This window comes from Mustelus asterias, chromosome 20 (genome assembly GCF_964213995.1).
Source record: "Mustelus asterias chromosome 20, sMusAst1.hap1.1, whole genome shotgun sequence".
Classification (NCBI taxonomy): Eukaryota; Metazoa; Chordata; class Chondrichthyes; order Carcharhiniformes; family Triakidae; genus Mustelus; species Mustelus asterias.
In genome coordinates this window covers 73263561-73279974 of record NC_135820.1, presented here as the reverse complement: position 1 = coordinate 73279974, position 16414 = coordinate 73263561, and the positions used below count along the sequence as shown (strand labels likewise).

General features: G+C 49.1%; 1 protein-coding gene across 5 annotated transcripts in view; it reads left to right on the top strand.

Annotated features, from left to right (window-relative positions):
- LOC144508631 (protein CBFA2T1-like) overlaps positions 1 to 16414 on the top strand; it is a 144986-nt gene that overhangs the window by 93333 nt on the left and 35239 nt on the right. For all 5 annotated transcript variants that reach the window (XM_078236840.1, XM_078236842.1, XM_078236841.1 and 2 more), the window contains exon 2: positions 10952 to 11095. In XM_078236840.1, the coding sequence (XP_078092966.1) occupies positions 10952 to 11095 (144 nt within the window). The remainder of the gene's footprint in view (positions 1 to 10951; positions 11096 to 16414) is intronic.

The following is a 16414-nucleotide window of genomic DNA, read 5'->3' as shown; positions in this document are numbered from 1 at the left end:
TTTAACGATCATTTTTTGGAAAATTTTACAGGTGGGCTTTGATCGATCTAATCTGCGATTGGTACAAAGACTCAGTTAACCCAGACTGAGTGAGTGAGGTGCTCGGTGCTGATGTGGGTTAGACGGTTGCATGATAGGCACTGACTGCCAGTAATGAAATAGTGAAGAGATTCTGAGAAAGCCAGTAGTTGGAATGTTGTGGTCACAGCTGGCCGTGGTGATTACGATGCTTGCTGCTGCTCTTTGTAGCGCAGAAGTTGATGAAAGTCCCTCAGGGGGTTTAGATTCAATTGTGTGGAAGGGATTACAGACAGCAGCAAAGATTAGTTGTCGGACGGTGAATTTTCACAGGCCAGCGCATTTCATCGCTGGAGTTTTAGGTGTGCGAGACAGCAAGCGTGTCTGAGTGTGTGTGGAGATGTTTGAACGCAAGCACGCCTGAGTGAGTCTGTATGTGTGGTGAGTGTGTGCGCGAGAGGCCATGTGAATATTTCTTCGTGAGTGTATGCCTGTCTGGGCTGAATTTTCCCCCCGACATGGGGAGGAGAGGCTAGGCCAGCCTGCATGCCTGTTTGACAGCGCCATTCTTAGAATCATAGAACCCTTCGGTGCAGAAGGAGGCCATTCAGCCCATCGAGTCTGCACCGATCACAATCCCTCCCAGGCCCTATCCCCATAACCCCATGCATTTACCTTCACTCGTCCCCCTGACACTAAGGGGCAATTTATCATGGCCAATCAACCTAAACCACACATCTTTGGACTGGGGGAAGAAACCGGAGCACCCGGAGGAAACCCGCGCAGACACTGGGAGAACATGCCGACTCCGCACAGACAGTGACCCAAAGCCAGCAATCGAACCCAGGTCCCTGGCGCTGTGAGGCAGCAATGCTAACCACTGTGCCACCCACCACCGCAGTTACAGAATCATGGAATCATACAGTGCAGAAGAGGCCCTTCAGCCCATTGAGTCTGTGCCAACACATTAAAAACACCTGAATTCCTACCTAATCCCATCTACCAGCACTTGGCCCATAGCCTTGAATGTTCCCCTGAACGTGGGGTCAGAGACAGAAGGGCTATTTGCCCTTATTAAGAAAATCAAGAGGCCATTTATAAAGGGCTGAGTGGAATTTTCCAGTTGGCCTACATTGCCCCAGGGACGAGGCCTGCTGCCTGGGGGCAGCCTCCCCATGGCAGACCAAGCGAGCCCCAGGTTGAGATCCTCCCCATTTACCTGGTGACAGCTTCAACTACGGGCCTCCCTGTGGAGCGGATCCACAATGGCGACCCAGAAGCTGTGGCCACTTTATAATGCAAAGGCTTTCAAAGTGCAGAGCGGCTGCCTCAAAGCAGAGGTGCCCCCTCCACCTCATACCTGAAAAAGCCGGCTGCAGCTCCTTCTGAGGGCCTCTTGTGGGCCTCCCCAGCTTCAAGAGGCTGCCCAACCCTCCTGAACTGGATGGGAAGCAGCTGTCAGGCCACTAACCAGGTCAGGGACAATTATTGTTGGGGGCCAGCTTCAAATTGACCCTGACACCAGTGTACTGAGGCAAAGGGTAAAATCCTGCCCCCTGAGTGTGAGTGGAACACATTGACCACCAAACACCACCGCCCTTCTGTCTCTGACCCCACGTCCAGGGAAACGTCCAGGGCGATGGGCCAAGTGCTGGTCGATGGGATTAGATGGGAGTTCAGGTGTTTCCAATGAGTCAGCGCAGACTCGATGGGCTGAAGGGCCTCTTCTGCCCTGTGTGATTCTGGAATCATCGAATCCTATGATTCATTCTAGAATCATAGAACCCCTACAGTGCAGAAGGAGGCCACTTGGCCCATCAAGTCTGCACCGACCACAATCCCACCCAGGTCCTATCCCCCATATATTTACCCTGCTAATCCCTCAGACACAAAGGGGCAATTTATCATGGCCAATCAACCTAACCCACACACCTTTGGAGTGTGGGAGGAAACCGGAGCACCCGGAGGAAACCCACGCAGACACGGGGAGAATGTGCAAACTCCACACAGAGGATACACACGGCATATTGGACACCTCCAAACAAATACCCCTCTTTCAGCTTGCTTCTGTCCCCAGTGAACACCCACCACCTGAATATGATGAACACCCAATTGATACGTGGTTAACACCCACTCTCAGTCCATGAACACTTACACCAATGGCTATTTTACACCATTTCCCCAGCTGAGTTCAGCTGTTCAGCACACGCCACTGATTGAAATGAGAATCTGTCTGGTTTGTGTTGTTCAGTGACCTTTCTCCACTCACTCTGTACCAGTCAGGGCCAGTGTGTGATGTTTTATTTGGACTTGGCTCTGGGATTCACGGATGTTGGAGAATGGTCTCAGTCCCTGGTTCCTTCATGTTGATGGTGTTCGGAATTAGTTCCTCAGTGGTGTCGTTGGCCATTATTTACTCCTTTCCTCACCCTTTCACCTGGCAAAGCAATGTAACGGTCCTTCACCGTGCCAAGGCGCGGCACAGTCAGTATTCCAGGTGAGCTTGGAAAGACACTATGGCTGGGATTTGGTTAATTTGTCCGTCTTAGTTGTTTGTTTGTGGTCAGAGCTCTCGCGTGAACCCACACACTATCGCATGTCAGGACTTCAATCAGGCCACTGAGGTTGGCCTATTGGAGTATGAACTCCCTGATCCAAGTGATGGGCCAATCAGGGAGTCTTTTCCTTGTATTTAACCAGGAGTGTCAGTTCCTCTGGCACACCGGAGGTAGACTGCTGGCTGCGAGCACTCTGTGTACCGCTGTTAGAGTTTGTAAATAGAGGGATTTTGGTGAAGGGACTTCTACAGACTTATTGCACTCACAAATGCACTGTCAGGCATGCACTCTCACACACGTGCGCGCTCTCACACACGTGCGCGCTCTCACACACGTGCACCCTCACACATGTGCACGCTCTCACACACGTGCACGCTCTCACACACGTGCGCGCTCTCACACACGTGCGCGCTCTCACACACGTGCGCGCTCTCACACGTGCGCGCTCTCACACACGTGCGTGCTCTCACACACGTGCGTGCTCTCACACACGTGCGCGCTCTCACACACGTGCGCGCTCTCACACACGTGCGCGCTCTCACACACGTGCGCGCTCTCACACACGTGCGTGCTCTCACACGTGCACGCTCTCACACACGTGCGCGCTGTCACACACGTGCGTGCTCTCACATGTGCACGCTCAAACACGTGCGCGCTCTCACATACTTGGACCAGGATTTTCCAGCCCCACCTGCCTCTGGAATCTTCCATTCCTGCCAAAAATCAATGGACCTCCGGCTGGCCTGCCTCCCTCCCCCTGTGACGGGTCCCACAGCAGCAAGGCCGGAAACCTCACACAGGCAACATTCATAGACACGCTTCCAGGAACTTTTTTTTAATGAGTTGGTTCTTGAGAGGGGGATGATGGGAACAGGGCAGGATTTATTGTCCATCCCTCATTAACCTGAGTGTCACAGAGTGGGACTAGAGTCAGAGGTAGACCAGTTTGGGTAGAGGTATCAGCTTCCATTCCCTGAAGGACATTGAGTGGTTGGATTAGGTTACTGCAGAAATCTGGTAACTATTGTGGCCATTTTATATTTTTTTAAAATCTGGAGCCGATCCAGAAATAACCTCATTGATTGAATTCAGTTCAGCAACTTGCACTGGTGGGGTTTGAACTCATGAGACTGGATTTTCCTAGTCCCACCGAGACAGGATAGGGAACAAAATTAGACAATCTCACGCCAGGCCTCAGTGTTGTCAGGATCTTCCCAGTGGCAGATGGAACCCTCACAGAGCGAATCCCCGGAAGAAACAGAAGGAGGACATTCAGCCCCTCGAGCCTGCTCTGCCATTTAATAAGGTCATGGCTGATCTGATGGTAACCTCAAACCTGCATCCCACCTACACCCGATAACCTTCCACCCCCTTGTTTATCAAGAATCTACCTACATTAAAAAGTTCAAAGACTCTGCTTCCACCCACTTTTCAGGAAGAGAATTCCAAAGTCTCAAGACCCTCTGAGAGAAAGATTTTCACCTCAACTCCATTTTAAATGGACAACCCTTTATTTTTAAACAGTGACGCCTAGCTCTAGATTCTCCCACAAGAGGAAGCTTCCTGTCCACATCCCCCCTGTCAATACCACTCAGGATCTTATATGTTGCAATCAGGTCGCCTCTTACTCTTCTAAAGTCCCAGTGGATACAAGCCTAGCCTGTCCAACCTTTCCTCATAAGACAACCCACCCATGCTCGGTATTCGTCTGGTAAATCTTCTCTTAACTCTTCAAACGCATTTACATATTTCCTTAAATAAGGAGCCCAGTATTGCACACACTACTCCAAATGTGGTCTCACTACTGCCCTGTATTTATTTTTAGTCATTTATGGGACATGGGCATCGATGGCTGGCCAGCATTAATTGTGATGTGGAGATGCCGGCGTTGGACTGGGGTAAACACAGTAAGAAGTTTAACAACACCAGGTTAAAGTTTCGGTATCTTGTCTGCTTTCTTGCATCTTTGTAGAAACTTGATGTCTGTGTCGATATGCGCTTTAACCTGGTGTTGTTAAACTTCTTACAGCATTAATTGCCCATCCCTAGTTCCCCAAGGGCAGTTGAGAGTCAACCACATTGCTGTGGCTCTGGAGTCACATGTAGGCTGGACCAGGTAAGGATGGCAGATTGCCTTCCCTAAGGGACTTTAGTGAACCAAATGGGTTTTTCCGACAATCGACAATGGTTTCATGGTCATCAGTAGATTCTTAATTCCAGATATTTTTTTAATTGAATTCCAATTCCACCATCTGCCGTGGCAGGATTGGAACCCGGGTCCCCAGAACATTAGCTGAGTTTCTGGATTAATAGTCTAGTGATAATACTACTAGGCCATTGCCTCCCTGTATAACTGAAGCGTAACCTCCCTACTTTTGTATTTAATTCCCCCGGCAATAAGAGAGAGAGAGAGAGAGAGAGTGTGATGGTATGTTGTTGACAAAGAACAAAGAACAGTACAGCACAGGAAACAGGCCCTTCGGCCCTCCAAGCCTGTGCCGCTCCTTGGTCCAACTAGACCAATCGTTTGTATCCCTCCATTCCCAGGCTGCTCATGTGACTATCCAGGTAAGTCTTAAACGATGTCAGCGTGCCTGCCTCCACCACCCTACTTGGCAGCGCATTCCAGGCCCCCACCACCCTCTGTGTAAAAAACGTCCCTCTGATGTCTGAGTTATACTTCGCCCCTCTCAGCTTGAGCCCGTGACCCCTCGTGATCGCCACCTCCGACCTGGGAAAAAGCTTCCCACTGTTCACCCTATCTATACCCTTCATAATCTTGTACACCTCTATTAGATCTCCCCTCATTCTCCATCTTTCCAAGGAGAACAACCCCAGTCTACCCAATCTCTCCTCATAGCTAAGACCCTCCATACCAGGCAACATCCTGGTAAACCTTCTCTGCACTCTCTCTAACGCCTCCACGTCCTTCTGGTAGTGCGGCGACCAGAACTGGACGCAGTACTCCAAATGTGGCCTAACCAGCGTTCTATACAGCTGCATCATCAGACTCTAGCTTTTATACTCTATACCCCGTCCTATAAAGGCAAGCATACCATATGCCTTCTTCACCACCTTCTCCACCTGTGTTGCCACCTTCAAGGATTTGTGGACTTACACACCTAGGTCCCTCTGTGTTTCTATACTCCTGATGACTCTGCCATTTATTGACGTGAGACCAGGAAAGAGATTACACAGAGGACATGTTAATGCATGGACAGGATTCAGTACCTCGATCTTATTCAGTCCTCTGAGAACAATGCAGGATGAAGCTAAATATAAGTAGATCACCTCTGATTGGCCAAGGTGTTGCGTTTTCTGCAAAGCAAAGGAGTTATTTATTTGTCAGGAGCTTGGGGAGCCTATCCCAGTTGCTTTCTCCGTGGCAAACACATTGGCTAATCAAAGTTGACTTGCCAACCAATCAGCATTCTTTTCCCCTGCAGTGTAAATTGTTGTGGTAGTTTGAAATCTGGCATTTTTATGTTTGTCCTGATGAGTGCCAGATGAAAAGCTTTGACAACATGCCTCTTTTTTCTGCAAGATTCAAATTCTGTATTACACTACAAGCAAATGCTTATATAGATGTTAGAAAATGAACTTAGCCGTAATACCCAATACGACAAGAATTTAATTCAGCATCGATCGCCCGAATTCTCCCATCCTGCCCGCCCCTGAAATTTAGCGGATTGCGGGGAATGTGAAACGCTACTGATGGCCGGGCGGGAATTTCCGGCTTGTAGACCAGCGCGGCTGGAGGATTCCACCTGATGTCTCTCACCTCGAACAAAGAAAAACTGCCCATTCTCCCCAGTTTGGGATGTGTCGCACCCGCTCCCAACTTTCTAATTAATAGCCGAAGGAGAGATCTCTCTCCCCTTATCGATTTTGATCCTGTCTTTCCGCAGCTCCAGAATGAAAGATTGAGTCTGAGCTGCCCGTCAGTCAGGAGGAGCTGGTTTGTTGTCGGGGGACTCCCTGAACTAATTCCCCGCGTTTTCACATGCGATGCCCACAAACGGAATAAGTAATGAGTCTCTCGCAGATTGCTGTCATCCATCACAGGAATGGCCTCGGAGACACTGAGGAACCCGCCAGAGAAATTTAAACTGCATTAAGCAAAATTTCAATATTCTTGTGCTGTAGCTAAAGGGGAAAAAAAATGATTGTCCTCATTTCGGGTGGCAGCAGCTGGTGTGCATTAACGATGAGATAAGCTCTTTATACCAATATTTTCAAATTGGAAAAGTCTTATGTTTAAAGGGAAGATCCGCACAGTTCTGTAATAGATTAACTCACACCTCACTCGACTCCTGTTGGGCAGTTTTTAAAAACATTCTTCGTGGATGAATTCATGACAATAACAAAATTATGTCTTTGATTTGATTTATTATTGTCACATGCATTAACATACAGTGAAAAGTATTGTTTCTTGCACAATTCTACAGACAAAACATACCGTTCATTGAGAGGGAAAGGAGAGAGTGCAGAATGTAGTGTTACAGTCATAGCTCGGGTGTAGAGAAAGATCAATTAAGTGCGAGGTAGGTCCATTCAAAAGTCTGACGGCAGCAGGGAAGAAGTCGGTTGGGACGTGACCTCAGACTTTTGTATCTTTTTCCCGGTGGAAGAAGATGGAAGAGAGAATGTCCGCGGTGCGTGGGGTCCTTGATTATGCTGGCTGCTTTGCCGAGGCAGCGGGAAGTGTAGACAGAGTCAGTGGATGGGAGGCTGGTTTGCGTGATGGATTGGGCTACATTCACGACCCTTTGTAGTTCCTTGCAGTCTTGGGCAGAGCAGGAGCCCATACCAAGCTGTGATACAACCAGAAAGAATTGCTTTCGATGGGGCATCTGTAAAAGTTGGTAAGAGTCGTAGCGGACATGCCAAATTTCCTTAGCCTCCTGGGAAAATAGAGGCTTTCTTAACCATAATGTTGGCATGGGGGGACCAGGACAGGTTGTTGGTGATCTTCACCCAGAGAGTGGTAAGCCTATGGAATTTATTACCACAGAAAGCAGTAGAGGCCAAAACATTGTGGCCGGAATTCTCCGACCGTTCACGCCCCGTTGCCACTGCCAGTGAGGACTGAGGAATTTGGTGCTTCGCCAAATCTCTGTTCACTGCAGCGGGCCGGCAGAATCCCGCCAGCGTGAACTGTGGGAAAATCCCAGCCTGCATGTTTTCAATGTAGCTGTTGGGGTGAATGGGGATCAAAGGATAAGGGAGGCAGGAGGGGGGGGGGGTGGGATCAGACTATTGAGTTGGATGATCAGCCTTGTTGTAAATGAATGGTGGAGCAGGCTCAGAGGGCCGAACGGCCTATTCCTGCTCCTATTCTTTTTATGTTTCTATAACTTGCATTTATATAGCACCAATTAATGCAGTAAAACATCCAAAGGCACTTCACATGAATTAAATTGAATGCCATGCTGTTTCCACACTGACCACTGGACTTGCACATTGGCCCATCAAAGAAAATGAATCAAACTGAAGTTAGATCCATCCACGCTGGGAGTCTCTCGCTGCACTTTCCTCTTTGCCTGTTCCTCCAGTTCCTTCTGCTGCTGAATCCTCTACAATGCCATTGTCACCTCTTGACTTGACCATTCCAATGGCCTATTGGCCAACCCCACTCCCCCCTTAAACCCGGCTGCCATAGCCTATCTCACGCTAGGTCCTGCTCACCCATCTCCCCAGTGCTCGCTGACCTTCCGTCCTGTCCAGCAGCGCCCCAGTTCTAAAATTCCCATCCTCGCTTTCAATTCCCACGCCTCTCACTATCCCGGTAATCTCCTCCCGTCTTCCAGCCCTCGTGATATCTCTGTGCTCCTCCAATTCTGCCTCTAACAGACACCCACAATTTCAATTGTGCGACACAGTGGGTCAGCACTGCTGCCTCACAGCGCCAGGGACCCGGGTTCGATTCCAGCCTCGGGTCACTGTTTGCACATTCTCCCCATGTCTGCCTGGGTTTCCTCCGGGTGCTCCCGTTTCCTCCCACAGTCCAAAAGATGTGTGGATTAGGTGGATTGGCCATGCTAAATTGCCCCTTAGTGTCAGGGAGACTAGCTAGGATAAATGCATGGGGTTGTAGGGATAGGGCCTGGGTGGGATTGTGGTCGGTGCAGACTCGATGGGCCGAATGGCCTCCTTCTGCACTGTAGGGATTCTATGATTCTATATTTGGTGGCCTGGGCTCTGAAATTCTCCCCCTCAACCTCTCTGCTGCTCCACCTCGTTTTCCTCCTTCACAGCATTCCGTGGGCGGCACGGTAGCACAGTGGTTAGCACTGCTGCTTCACAGCTTCAGGGACCTGGGTTCGATTCCCGGCTCGGGTCACTGTCTGTGTGGAGTTTGCACATTCTCCTTGTGTCTGCGTGGGTTTCCTCCGGGTGCTCCGGTTTCCTCCCACAGTCCAAAGATGTGCGGGTTAGGTTGATTGGCCATGCTACAGATTGCCCTTAGTGTCCTGAGATGCGTAGGTTGGAGGGATTAGTGGGTAGATATGGGGGTAGGGCCTGGGTGGGATTGTGGTCGGTGCAGACTCGATGGGCCGAATGGCCTCTTTCTGTACTGTAGGGTTTCTATGATTTCTATGATTAAAGCTTTTGGTCAGATGGCTTTATCTCTCTCTATGCAACGCGGAGTCAACTTTTGTTTCCTAATGCTGCTGGAAAGCAGAATGTTTTACCATGTTAAAGCTGCTATATTAATGCAAGTTCTTGTTGCTGTCCTAGACAAGAGTAAAATTGGAGTCTTGTTTTAAGTGGTGTTTTGAAACTTACCTCTTTCCAGTCCCAGGAACCCAATAAAACAGAGCAAGGTCCTTCCAAGTTGATCCAGTAAGGAATTGAGTCCCTGTCCCCATCGCCGTCAGGGATCCGAGGTGAACCCAGAACGACCACCTTTACCCCCTACATCATGCAAGGGTCATTGATGGCATTTGCAAGAATAAACCTTGTGATTTAGGGCAGAGTTCTCCGGCCGCGCTGGTCAAAGGCATTTCACATTCTCCGCAACCCGCCTGCTAAAATTCCAGTGGCGGGCAGGATGGGAGATTTCCAGCCAATGTTACTTAAAAGCTTTGCCGGATTGTTGCATCCCGTCCACTGTTAAAACAGATTTGCATTTATATAGTGCCTTTCACAACTTCAGGAAGTCCCAGAGTGCTTTGCAATCAACGAAGCGTTTATTGAGTTGCAGTTGTAGAGTGGGGACCGTGGAAATCAAATTGCATTCAGATAACTCCCACAAACAGCAATGTGACAACGACCAGATAATCTGCTTTTGTGATTGTTGCTTGACAGATATATATTGGCTGGATACCAGGGAATATCCCCTTGAGAATTTTTCATAATAGCATCAAAGCATACCACGGCACGTCACCAAATTTTGCCAGCACCAAAATAGGCCATTTGGCCCATCAGCTGCGTGCCTGGATCTTTTACATCCAAATCTGCGAAGAGTTGGCACACTGCTGCCTCATAACTCCAGGAACCCAGGTTCAATTTCGGCCGCGGTCCACTGTCTGTGTGGAGTTTGCACATGTTCCCCGTGTCCACATGGGTTTCCTCCGGGTGCTCCGGTTTCCTCCCACACTCCAAAGATGTGCAGGTTAGGTTGATTGGCCATGCTAAATTGACCCTAGTACCAGGGGATTAGCAGGGTAAATATGCAGAGTTATGGGGATAGGGCTTGGGTGGGATGGTGGTCGATGCAGACTCAATGGGCCAAATGGCCTCCTTCTGCACCGTAGGGATTCTATGACTCTAAGGCAGATGGGGCCCTCAGTTTACAATCTCACCCAAAAGATGGCAGTGGACTGCTCCCCCGGCGCTTCACTAGAGCATAAGCCTGGGTTTTGTGCTCAGGTTCTCATTTTGGCTGGCAGCAGCTGGTGTGCATTAACGATGAGATAAGCTCTTTATACCAATATTTTCAAATGGGAAAAGTCTTACGTTTGAAGGGAAGGTACAACCAGAAAGAATGCTTCCTATGGTGCATCTGTAAGAGTTGGTGAGAGTCGTAGCGGACATGCTGAATTTCCTTAGTCTCCTGAAAAAGTAGAGGCGTTGATGGGCTTTCTTAACTATAGTATCGGCATGCGGGGACCAGGACAGATTGTTGGTGATCTGGGCACCTAGGAACATTAAGCTCTTGACCATTTCCACTTCACCCCCGTTGATGTAGACAGGAGCATGTTCTCCACTGCACCTTCAGGTGAAATGAAATTGGATCCAGACGGGGGAAAGTACAACTAGATGGGTCAAACTGATCTCGGGTGTCTCCGTGTTCCGCACATTTCAAATGTTGAGGTCTGAAGTGGCATTCTAAGGAAAAAAAATCATCTTTTGTTATGTTTTTTCAACAGTCAACGGAGAAAAGAAGCGTCCCACAATGCCCGGATCACCAGTGGACGTGAAGGCGCAATCCAGAGCCACCCCGCCGACCATGCCCCCGCCACCCTCAGGGAACCAAGGGGGCCCACGGCCGACCTCCTTTACCCCTTCATCACGTAGGTGTCATTTGTTGTGGCCGGTGTCTTGGTAACGTAAACCTGAAAGCTTCTCCGGTACCTGTCTACATGGTTAATCCACGTGCTTCGTTCAAACACTTGCTCAGACAGAACAGGTTCAACTCGATAGGGCAGTGAGCAGGGAAGAGCAGAAAGAGAACCTTCAGAACTTGTGGCCAATTTGTAGTTCCCATGTTGAATTGTCTTCATAAAAGATGACATTTAAAACCCAGCTTGGCAAAATGCCCCTTCATTCACTCGCGGGTATATGTTTTCCTGGTTAACATAGAAACATAGAAGATAGGAGCAGGAGGAGGCCATTTGGCCCTTCGAGCCTGCTCCGCCACTCATCACCATCATGGCTGATCATCCAACACAATAGCCTAATCCTGCTTTCTCCCCATAACCTTTGAGTAGTCACAAATGATTTATATGGAGTTTTCTTTTCGGCTTAATTTCTTTTTTTTCAACTTCGCTGATTAATGCGTTAGAATCCCTACAGTGCAGAAGGAGGCCATTCGGCCCATCGAGTCTGCACCAACAACAATCTCACCCAGGCCCTATCCCGGTAACCCCACATATTTACCCTGCTAATCCCTCTACCTATGCATCCCGGGACACTAAGGGGCAATTTAGCATGGCCAATCAACCTAACCTGTGGGAGGAAACCGGAGCACCCGGAGGAAACCCGCGCAGACACGGGAAGAACGTGCAAACTCCACACAGACAGTGACCCAAGCCAGGAATCGAACCCAGGTCCCTGGAGCTGTGAGGCAGCAGTGCTAACCAATGTGACACTGGCCCCCATGTGGAACTGTGAACACCCAATGATGCTGGATCAATTATTAAATGTAAATCTGTGATTGGCAGACTTTTGTTAACCGAAGGATTTATGAGACATTAAAGCTTAGTCCACTGGCCGTACTAAATTCCTCCTCAATGTACCCGAACAGGCGCCGGAGTGTGGTGACTCAGAGATTTTCACAGTAACTTCATTGCAGTGTTAATGTAAGCCTACTTCAGACACTAATAAATAAACTTAAACTTAAAGTTAGGTCACACATCAGCCATGATCTCATTAAATGGAGGCACAGGCTCGAGGGGCAGAATGGCCTTTTTTTATGCTTCTGTAGCTCCAGCAAGTTAGTTAAGCATGATTGCCCTTTAGAAATCCATGCTGGCTCTTCCTAATCAACCCACACTTTCCCGTGTGACTACTAATTTGATCCTGAATAATTGTTCCCAGAAGCTAACCTTACAACCTATTTTGAACAAGGGCATTAACAATTCTCTAGTCCTCTGGCACCTCCCCTGAGTTTAGTGAACCCTGGAGAATTATGGCCAGCACCCCTGCAATTTCCATTCTTTCAATATCCTGGGATGTATCTCATCCAGTCCCAATGTCGTGTCAACTTTCAGTACTGACCGTCTATTCCACACTTCCTCTTATCAATTTCGAACCCTTATAGGGACAGAATTTCCTCATCTGTCACCATGTCCTGGGTGGCATCTGCCTCCTTGGGTCAAGACAGATGCAAAGTATTCATTTAATACCTCAGCCATACCCCCAGTCTCCATGTGTAAATCCCCTGTTAGGTCCCTAATCAGTCCCACTCCTCCTTTGACCACCCTTTTACTCTTCATATGCCTCTAGAAGACTTTGGGATTCCCCTTTGTGTTGGCTGCCAGTCCATTCTCATCATCCCTCTCCACTTCTCTAATTTCTCCCTTATTCTGACTTTACTTCGTAACTGCTGTTCTCTATACTACTGCTTCCTGTCCCTCCCAGAATTTTGTGCATCCTGGTATTCCTTTCCTGGTTTTCCTCTTGGTTCCCACACCCCTGCCGAGTTATTTTAAAACACAATCAGCCCACACTAGTAAAATACCCCACAAGGAGTCATTCCCAGCTCTGTTCAGGTGCTACCCTTCCAGTTTGTAGAGGTGTCATCTCCTCCAGCGCATGTCCCAGTGTCCTAGGGATCTAAAGCCCTTCCCTCCTGCACCATCTGTTCAGCTATGCATTAATCTGCCTCATCCTCCTGTTTTTACACTCACTTTAACGTGCTACTGGGAGTAATCCAGAGATTACTACCTTTGAGGTCTTCCTTGCTAATTTTCTGCCTAGCTCCCTAAATTGTGATTGGAGGACCCCATCCCTCTTCCTACTTAAGTCTTTGGTACCAATATGGACCACAGCCTCTGGACGTTCACTCTGCCCCAGGGGGAATGTCCTGCTCTGTGACTTCCTTGAGCTTGGCACCAAGGAGGCAATATCACATCTACAGCCACAGAAACACCTGTTTGTTCCTCTAACTAATGACTCCCCTATCACTATTGTTCTTTTCTGCTTCTTCCTCCCCTCCTGTACAGTCAGTCCACTCATGGTGCCACAAGCCTGGCTCTGACTGCTCTCCTCTGAGCAACCAGCTCCCTCACCAGTTTCCGAAACGGAAAACTGATTTCTGACTGGGCCCCTGGGGGCACTCCCACACTAGCTGTCTTGTTCTCTTGGGCTGCCTGGTGGTCGCCCAACCCCTCTCTGCCTCCAGGCCCTTATGCTGCGGTGTGACCACTTCTCTGAATGTGCTGTTCACGTAGCTCTCCACCTCACAGAGGTGCCACACTGGCTCCCGCTGCTACTCGAGCTCTGACACCCGGAGCTCAACTTTCTGCAGTTGACAGCACTTCCTGCACATATGATCAGCTAGGACACGGGTAGAATCCATGAATTCACACATATTACAGGACACGCATCCCACTCGGCTGAGCTGCCCTGTCATGTTTTCATTATTCATTCGTGGGACATGGGTGTCGTTGGCTGGCCAGCATTTATTGCCCACCCTTAGTTGCCCGAGGACAGTTGAAAGTCAGCCACATTGCTGTGGCTGTGGAGTCACATGTAGGCCAAACCGGGGCGGCACGGTAGCACAGTGGTTAGTACTGCTGCTTCACAGCTCCAGGGACCTGGGTTCGATTCCCGGCTCGGGTCACTGTCTGTGTGGAGTTTGCACATTCTCCTCGTGTCTGCGTGGGGTTCCTCCGGGTGCTCCAGTTTCCTCCCACAGTCCAAAGATGTGCGGGTTAGGTTGATTGGCCTTGCTAAAATTGCCCTTAGTGTCCTGAAATGCGTAGGTTAGAAGGATTAGCGGGTAAATATGTAGGAATATGGAGGTAGGGCCTGGGTGGGATTGTGGTCGGTGCAGACTCGATGGGCCAAATGGCCTCTTTCTGTACTGTAGGGATTCTATGATTCTATGAAACCGGGTAAGGACGGCAGATTTCCTTCCTGAAAGAACATTAGTGAACCAGATGGGTTTTTCCAACAATTGACAATGCTTTTGTGGTGATCAGTAGATTCTTAATTCCAGATATATTTTATTGAATTCAAATTTCACCATCCGCCGTGGTGGGATTCGAACCCAGGTTCCCAGAACATTAGCTGAGTTTCTGGATTAATAGTCTAGCAATAACACCACTAGGCCATCGCCTCCCCCTTAATTCTGTAGCGGTAACTCTATTCTATTTTGGATTACTTGAGCTACTCTATTGGCCCTAACTTTCCGTTATTCCAATTGCTAGTTTTTCACACACTGCCCCTCGCACTGAGCACTTGCTGCCCAATCGCTTGTTTGTTCCCATTGCTGCCTTACAGCAGCTGAAATACTCACTGAATAACTAGCGGCCTCTCCTGCAGCAGGGCAAGACCACTTTCTAAAAAGGTGGAAAAACTAGAAAGCGGAAAGCACTTCCCCAGGGCACCAAATTCCCAAATATACTCACTCGCTCTGTCTTTCTCTCAGGATGAAATCTCGCTGAAGGTGGGAGGAGTAACACTAGGTGAATTGCTCCATTGAAGAGCTAGCCTGGGTAGGGCAAGCTGAATGGCCTCCTTTAGTGCTGCATTCATTCCCTGCTAGGGAGACGGTGGTGTAGTGGCATTGTCACTGAGCTAGTAATCCAGAGACCCAGGGTATTGATATGGGGACCCGGGATTGAATCCCAACATGGCAGATGGTGAATTCAATAAAAATCTGGAATTAAAAGTCTAACAATGACCATGGAGCCATTGTCGATTGTCGGAAAAACCCATCTGGTTCACTAATGTCCTTTAGGGAAGGAAATCTGCCGTCCTTACCCGGTCTGGCCAACATGTGACTCCAGAGCCACAGCAAATGCGGTTGACTCTCTGAAATGGAGGGCAGTTAGGCGCGGGCAATAAATGCTGGCCCAGCCAGCGACTCCCGCATCCCGTAAAAATTAGTCTTCTGAGATGGTGAAATGTGCCAAATACACACAAGTGCTTCCTTCCAGCAACTTGAGACAGGACAGGATCCCCAAAGCGCTGAAGCATTTTGCTGTTCTCGTAATGGGTTAAGTTACATGGGCGGCACAGTGGTTAGCAATGCTGCCTCACAGGGACCCAGGTTCAATTCCTGGCTTCGGTCACTATCTGTGTGGAATTTGTACATTCTCCCCGTGTCTGCGTGGGTTTCCTCCGGGAGCTCTGGTTTCCTCCCACACTCCAAAGATGTGCAGATTAGGTGGATTGGCCATGCTAAATTGCCCCTTAGTGTCAGGGTTTTGGGGATAGGGCCTGGGTGGGATTGTGGTCGGTGCAGGCTCGATGTGCAAGTCCACAGATCTTTGAAGGTGACGTCACAGGTGGAGAAGGTGGTGAAGAAGGCATATGGCATGCTTGCCTTTATAGGACGGGGCATAGAGTATAAAAGTTGGGGTCTGATGTTGCAGATGTATAGAACGTTGGTTCGGCCGCATTTGGAATACTGCGTCCAGTTCTGGTCGCCACACTACCAGAAGGACGTGGAGGCTCTGGAGAGAGTACAGAGGAGGTTTACCAGGTTGTTGCCTGGTATGGAGGGGGTTGGTTATGAGGAGAGATTGGGGAAACTGGGGTTGTTCTCCTTGGAAAGACGGAGGATGAGGGGAGACTTAATAGAGGTGTATAAAATTATGAAAGGCATAGATAGGGTGAACGGTGGGAAGCTTTTCCCCGGGTCGGTGGTGACGTTCACGAGGGGTCATAGGTTCAAGGTGAAGGGGGGGAGGTTTAACACAGATATCAGAAGGACATATTTTACACAGAGGGTAGTGGGGGCCTGGAATGTGTTGCCGGGCAAGGTGGTGGAGGCGGACACACTGGGAACGTTTAAGACTTATCTAGACAGCTATATGAACGGAGTGGGAATGGAGGGATACAAAAGAGTGGTCTAGTTTGGACCAGGGAGTGGCGCGGGCTAATTGTTCTTTGTTTCTCGTTTCAAGGCTTCATTCTATGATCATCTTGCTGGTGCCAGT